At 33.8% G+C, this 7,152-nt stretch overlaps 1 protein-coding gene and 1 long non-coding RNA gene across 2 annotated transcripts; both read left to right on the forward strand.

Moving 5' to 3' along the window:
• The first annotated feature begins 727 nt into the window (after positions 1-727).
• Positions 728-3,938, forward strand: LOC145584752 (uncharacterized). The gene is made up of 4 exons (XR_014100407.1): positions 728-813; positions 898-955; positions 1,040-1,138; positions 3,673-3,938. It is a non-coding gene; the product is annotated as an uncharacterized LOC145584752 (long non-coding RNA).
• A 1,256-nt stretch (positions 3,939-5,194) lies between these two features.
• LOC145583791 (uncharacterized) lies at positions 5,195-5,851 on the forward strand. The gene has a single exon (XM_081640765.1). It carries the CDS (start codon positions 5,195-5,197, stop codon positions 5,849-5,851), a length of 657 nt encoding a protein of 218 aa, XP_081496891.1.
• The last annotated feature ends 1,301 nt before the right edge of the window (positions 5,852-7,152 follow it).

Consider the following 7,152-nt stretch of genomic DNA (forward strand, 5'->3'; position numbering starts at 1 on the left):
CTGCCCTAATTGAAGCTACTACTTCTTTCAAAGCCACCACAAGTCTAACTCTCACCCCACAATATCAATCCTTCTCTTTCACACTCTCAAATTAGGGTGAGCTCTTGCTAAACTTTACTTAAATATGTATTAATTGTTTGTTTATTCCAAACTTTAAAGTTAGGGTTTCAAATTTAATTGGTGAACACATTTATCTTAATTGTTTTATTAATTGTTTGTTTATTCCATAATGTTAATTGTTACTTTAATTGTTTAAATGTTATATATATATATATGTTGTTTGAATATGAGTAGCTTTAAAGTTAATTTTTTGAAGAAAATAGTTATTAGTTAACATGTTAGTTTGTTAAATTTGGTTAGTAAATTATAATGTTTGAATGGATTGCTATGAATGAATGAATGGATTGTTAACCTTAGTTTGATTTTAGGTAATTTAATTAGCAATATATGAATGAATGAACTTGTGTATTGTTAGTTGAATGTCATATAAATGCAAATTATTGAATGCTTGCATCATCATTTGCCTAGATACCCGTTCGAGTCTTTCTCATTAGGAGAAAGTCTTGAATAGTCCCCGGTTGGGACTGTTCTTGGACGTTTGATCTCACTTAGGTAGTGAATGTATGTCTCTTCTTCGATTTTAAGTATATATGTTGACGTCTAACACTGATGGATTATTATTTGGTGAAAATATATATGCAGTGCTCATTGGAGCCTTATGGTGGTATGTGTTTCTAATAACACAATCTACTACTTTGATTCGGCTAGTACTTGGCCACCACGTAAGTTGCTAGTGCAGAACCTACTGAATGGGTAAATATTGATTCCTGTTGTTAAATATCCTCACCTAAGTTATTGAGTAGTTATGTTTCTTACTTTGAACTTATTTTCCTAAAGTGTTATGAAGAAGCTAAATTGCCGTTCTGTTGCGGGTCCAACGTGGAAATATGCAAAGGTAATGCTTTGAACAGTGCTTTGTTTAATAAACTTGGCTTCGATTATGGCTATGCATGACTAGATTACCTTTGTGTCATGTAAGTGTGCGCAACAAGACAACGGAGTTGATTGTGCCCTATACGTGATGAGGTTTATGTTTGCCATAGTCAATTGTTGCACGGAAGCTCAACACGTTGCGGAGGTATGGGTTTTTTTTTTTCCCTATCAATAATTGCCCAGGCAGCCCAGCAGCAGCACAGGCAGGTGCCCAGGCAGCTGCTGCAGCCATGGCAGCAGACCAAGCAGCAGCAGCAGCCACGGCAGCAGCAGCCCAGGCAGCTGCAGCAGCCATATGGCAGCAGCCTTGGTAGCAGCCCGGGGAATGTGGTAGTATTTTATGAACTTGGTGCGTAATTGAAAGTGAATTTGGCCATTGTGGTAAAATTTTTTGAACTTGTTGAGTAATTGATAGGGAATTTGGTAATGAAGTCATACATGTCATATTTAGGCCATTTTTGGTAAATTGCGTCCTAAAACTTAGTAAATTGTTATTTTGATGTGATTTCGAACCTTATACACCTAAGATTATGTAATAGTGACATGTTATGAGAAAGAAATAGTCCATTTGATAAGAAATGTAGAAATTGGGCAAAGTAGTAGTTAACTAGGCCTTATTTGGGCCATTTTGGATAAAATCCGTCCTAAAACTTAGTAAAATGCATTTTAATGTGATTCCAAGCCTTAAACACCTAAGACTAGGTAATAGTGATATGTTATGAGAAAGAATTAGTGAATTTGATACAAAATGTAGAAAATGGGCAAAGTGGAAGTCATATAGGCCTTATTTGGGCCATCCATGTATAAAATGTGTCCTAAAACATAGTAAAATGTTCTTTTGATGTGATTTCAAGTCTTAGACACCAAAAACTAGGTAATATTGACATGTTATGATAAAGAATTAGTGCATTTGATAAATAATGTAGAAAATAGGCAAAGTAGAAGTCATATAGGCCTTATTTGGGGCATCTTGTATAAAATGTGTCCTAAAACTTAGTAAAATGTTCTTTTGATATGGTTTCAAGCCTTAGACACCTAATACTAGGTAATATTGACATGTTATGAGAAAGAATTAGTGCATTTGATACAAAATGTAGAAAATGGGCAAAGTGGAAGTCATATAGGCCTTATTTGGGCCATCCATGTATAAAATGTGTCCTAAAACTTAGTAAAATGTTCTTTTGATGTGATTTCAAGTCTTAGACACCAAAAACTAGGTAATATTGACATGTTATGATAAAGAATTAGTGCATTTGATAAATAATGTAGAAAATGGGCAAAGTAGAAGTCATATAGGCCTTATTTGGGGCATCTTGTATAAAATGCGTCCTAAAACTTAGTAAAATGTTCTTTTGATGTGATTTCAAACCTGATACACCTAAGACTAGGTAATATTGACATGTTATGAGAAAGAATTAGTGCATTTGACTAGAATAGTAGAAAATGGGCAAAGTAGAAGTCCAATAGGCCTTATTTGGGGCATCCTTGGATAAAATAGGCCCTAAAACTTAGTAAAATGCTTTTTTTTATGTGATTTCAAGTCTTAGACACCAAGTACTAGGTAATATTGACATGTTATGATAAATAATTAGTGCATTTGATAAATAATGTAGAAAATAAGCAAAGTAGAAGTCATATAGGCCTTATTTGGGGCATCTTGTATAAAATGTGTCCTAAAACTTAGTAAAATGTTCTTTTGATATGGTTTCAAGCCTTAGACACCTAATACTAGGTAATATTGACATGTTATGAGAAAGAATTAGTGCATTTGATACAAAATGTAGAAAATGGGCAAAGTGGAAGTCATATAGGTCTTTTTTGGGGCATCTTGTATAGAATGCGTCCTAAAACTTAGTAAAATGTTCTTTTGATGTGATTTCAAACCTGAGACACCTAAGATTAGGTAATATTGATATGCTATGAGAAAGAATTAGTGCATTTGACTAGAATAGTAGAAAATGGGCAAAGTAGAAGTCCAATAGGCCTTATTTGGGGCATCCTTGGATAAAATTGGCCTTAAAACTTAGTAAAATGTTTTTTTGATGTGATTTCAAGTCTTAGACACCAAGTAATAGGTAATATTGACATGTTATGAAAAATAATTAGTGCATTTGATAAAAAATGTAGAAAATGGGCAAATTAGAAGTCATATAGGCCTTATTTGGGGCATCTTGTATAAAATGCGTCCTAAAACTTAGTAAAATGTTCTTTTGATATGATTTCAAGTCTTAGACACCAAATACTAGGTAATATTGACATGTTATGATAAAGAATTAGTTCATTTGATAAAAAATGTAGAAAATGGGCAAAGTAGAAGTCATATGGGCCTTATTTGGGGCATTTGTATAAAATGCGTCCTAAAACTTAGTAAAATGTTCTTTTGATGTGATTTCAAGCCTTAGACACCTAAGATTAGGTAATATTGACTTGTTTTGAATGAGAATTAGTGCATATGATATGAAATGTAGAAAATGGGAAAAGTACAAGTCATATAGGAGTTATGTGGGGCATCAATGGGTAAAATGCTTAATGCTCTTTTGATGTGATTTGTAAATGGCATAATGCTCTTTTGATGTGATTTGTAAATGGCATCAATTAGTCCTAGCTAGCTAATTATTTGAATTTTTTTTATAATAGTCAAGTGTTATATATATAATGTTTGTTTTTTTTTTCCTAAAGGTTTGCGCGATTCAAAGGGAAGGCCCGTTAACAAGCAAAGAAATCGATGAAATTCGCGACATTTGGGCTTATTTCGTGACATTTGATGGCATCTATTAGTATTGTCGGAGTGGGTGCACACACACCAAATTAATTAGTGAGCTTGAGTTTAGTTATTAGTATGATGAACATTATTTTAGTTAGTATATGTTTTTTTTTATATTAATATTAATTATGATTAGTACGTAGCTATTGATGGTGTTATATATCTTTACACATTTTGGTGTACTTACATATTATTGTTAATTCAATATTACAATGATGTTACTTTTGATATGATATATATATGTAATTTTTATTTCATGTTATTATTGTATTATTATTAATAATATTAATATCATTGTGACAGGTCCCTATTATAATTAAGACATGACTATTTATATTAAAACAGGTCATTAATTATATTATTACAAATTAATTATAATTTTGGAAAAAAAAAGGAATGGCAAGCGGTTTAGGTTCAGAACCGCTTCCCATTTGAAGAGAATGGCAAGCGGTTTGGCGCCAAAACCGCTTGCCATTACAATTGACATAAGAGTATGTCAAGTGTAATGGCAAGCGGTTTTGGCGCTAAACCGCTTGCCATTCTCATCAAAAGGCAAGCGGTTCTGAACCGCTTGCCATTTGAATGGCCATTGGCAAGCCCCCCATTAGGGAGCGGTTCAAAACCGCTTGCCATTGGGGGGTTTGAACCGCTTGCCAATTTGTTTTTTCTACTAGTGAAACCACTCAGTACCACCAACCACCACCAGAAACACCCCAAAAAATCAACCTGAAATCAACCACAAAAATAAACAAATACGTTATGTGTTTTATATATTGAGAGTTATATATATATAATATATTTTCTCATCTTATGAATGATGATAATTAAGATTAAAAAAAAATTATTTTTTTAAGGGAAGGGGATATATATAAATCTAATTATCCAACGTCCCCGGGACTTTCGTTAGCTTTTGCCTATATATTGTCTTGGTCCCACCAATTTTTTCTTACATCAACCCTCAAACATAAAATTAAAATTAAATTTGATGGTTTATTGAATTTGATGAAACGTATAAGGTAAAGCATATGCTATCATTGCTGCTATACTTCGTATATTGAGAATTTGAAAAGTCGATATACTCCATATATATTGATTACATTCTATATATTTATTGCCTTATAGACATATTGAGAAAATTATTTGAAAGAATCAGGCATATACTTACACTATACGATTAATACATACAGTACAGATGGAAAACAACGCTCAACAAAATGAAATAACAGAGCAAGATGAAAATAATGGGGTGCTAACTTCAATGCATAACAAGCTGAACACCTTGAATGTTTCTTTTAACGAGAATTGGTGCATTTATAAAGTTCCTGAATATATGTTGAAGGGGCATGAATATTTTTATCAGCCTTTATTGAATATTTTTATCAGCCTTTATTGATGTCAATTGGTCCCGTATTCTATAAAGATCCAAAACTGGAAACCATGCAAAAGGTTAAATGGATTTACTTGAATTGCTTCCTTCAACATCCCAAGAATAATGCTCGTCAAAGCTTGAAACCTTTCATTGATTATGTAAGGGATAAGGAAGAGGAAATCCGCAAATGTTATCAGCAAGAATTTAATTTCTCTGATGACAAGGAGTTTGTTGAAATGATAGTGCTTGATGCTGCATTCCTGGTCTACTTATTCTTGAGCGCTATGTTTGCGAAATCAATTGATATACCTTTAGCTGGGAATAATTTAAGCGCACAACTGTCTTATGCGCGAGATGATTTATTTCGGTTGGAGAATCAAATTCCATATTTTGTTCTCAAGGGATTCTATGATTTAGCATTTGGTGGAAAGTACAGAACTAATACTCTTATTAATGCTACTCTTACATTTATATGCAATAATAGTGATATCCCTGGAAGAAAGGCTATGAAGAGTATAATTGATGATAAAAAAATCACAGATGAAACAAGCATTCAACATTTGGTGGATCTCCAATGGATATGTTGTAAATTTTCTTTGAGCACAAATAATACAAATCCAATAGCTGATTCAGATTCATACATACACCAAGTGGTGTCTTTGATCTGCCCGTCATCATTATATAATAGGCTTCACCAGCATCATTATATAATAGGATTCTCATAATCTTTATTACACTGCCAAGCAACTAAAAGACGCAGGAGTCACATTTGTGGCAGGTGAAACTGACAATCCATTTAATGTTACATTTGCTAACGGGAAACTTACTATTTCAAAATTAGTTATAGAAGATTCCACAGAAATTATCCTGCGGAACTTGGTTTATTTTGAACAATGCCATTATTACCGAACATATTCTCACTTCATTTTTTATATTCTCTTCCTTGATCAATTGATTGACACCGTGGAAGACGTTCAAGTGTTGGTTAAAAACAAAATTTTGAGTAATCGTCTAGGAAGTGATGATGATGTTGTAAATCTTTTCACCAACATTTGCAAAAATCGGGCAATTATGTCAGTGATTGCTGCATTCATACTTTTTGTTCTTACTCTTTTGCAGACTATTGCAGCTTTCATCTACAATTAGTTCAACTGCCAATGCTGAATGTTTTAAAGATTGTTGCCGATATTGCCATGTCAGCTACTGCAAAGAAATCAGCGACTTGGATTGTAACCTAGCTACTTCATGTGTTAAACTCAAGAATATTGTGGAGAAAACGGCTTACCCTTTTGTATTGATAATAATAACATATATATACACAATACATAACTTGCCTAAAACTCCTAACAAGATAAACTAACCAAATATACAATATTAACATAAATATAACAACCAAACTCTAATACTCCCCCTCAAGTTGGAGCATGTAAATCACGAATGCCCAACTTGCGTAAAAGAAAACCAAACTGTTGTCGTCCAAGAGCCTTGGTAAGAATGTCTGCCAACTGATTACCCGTCGAAACATATGAGGTAGAAATATTACCGTTTAACAACTCATCACGAACAAAATGACAGTCTACCTCTATATGTTTCGTACGTTCATGAAACACCGGATTCTTTGCGATATGCAAAGCCGACTGATTATCACAAAATAACTGCATAGGCTTTGAATGCTTAACTCCAAGAACAAACAACAACATTTTCAACCATTTTAACTCACGGGAAGAAAGAGCCATAGACCTGTATTCAGCTTCAGAAGAGGATGTGGCTACAGTAGGCTGTTTCTTAGTCTTCCAAGAAACAGGGGAACGGCCAAGGAAAACAAAATAACCTGACAAGGAACGCCGGCTCAAGGGGCATGCCGCCCAATCACTATCACAAAACGCCGTCAATTGTAAATCCGTCGTAGGTCGCAACAAAATACCTTGTCCCGGACTACCCTTAAGATAGCGCAGAACACGAATGGCTGCATCCCAATGAGAAACCTGTGGAACACTCAAAAACTGTGCCAAAACATGAACTGAAT

The sequence above is a fragment of the Chenopodium album genome, chromosome 16 (assembly GCF_948465745.1).
Source record: "Chenopodium album chromosome 16, dcCheAlbu1.1, whole genome shotgun sequence".
NCBI classification, from domain to species: Eukaryota; Viridiplantae; Streptophyta; class Magnoliopsida; order Caryophyllales; family Amaranthaceae; genus Chenopodium; species Chenopodium album.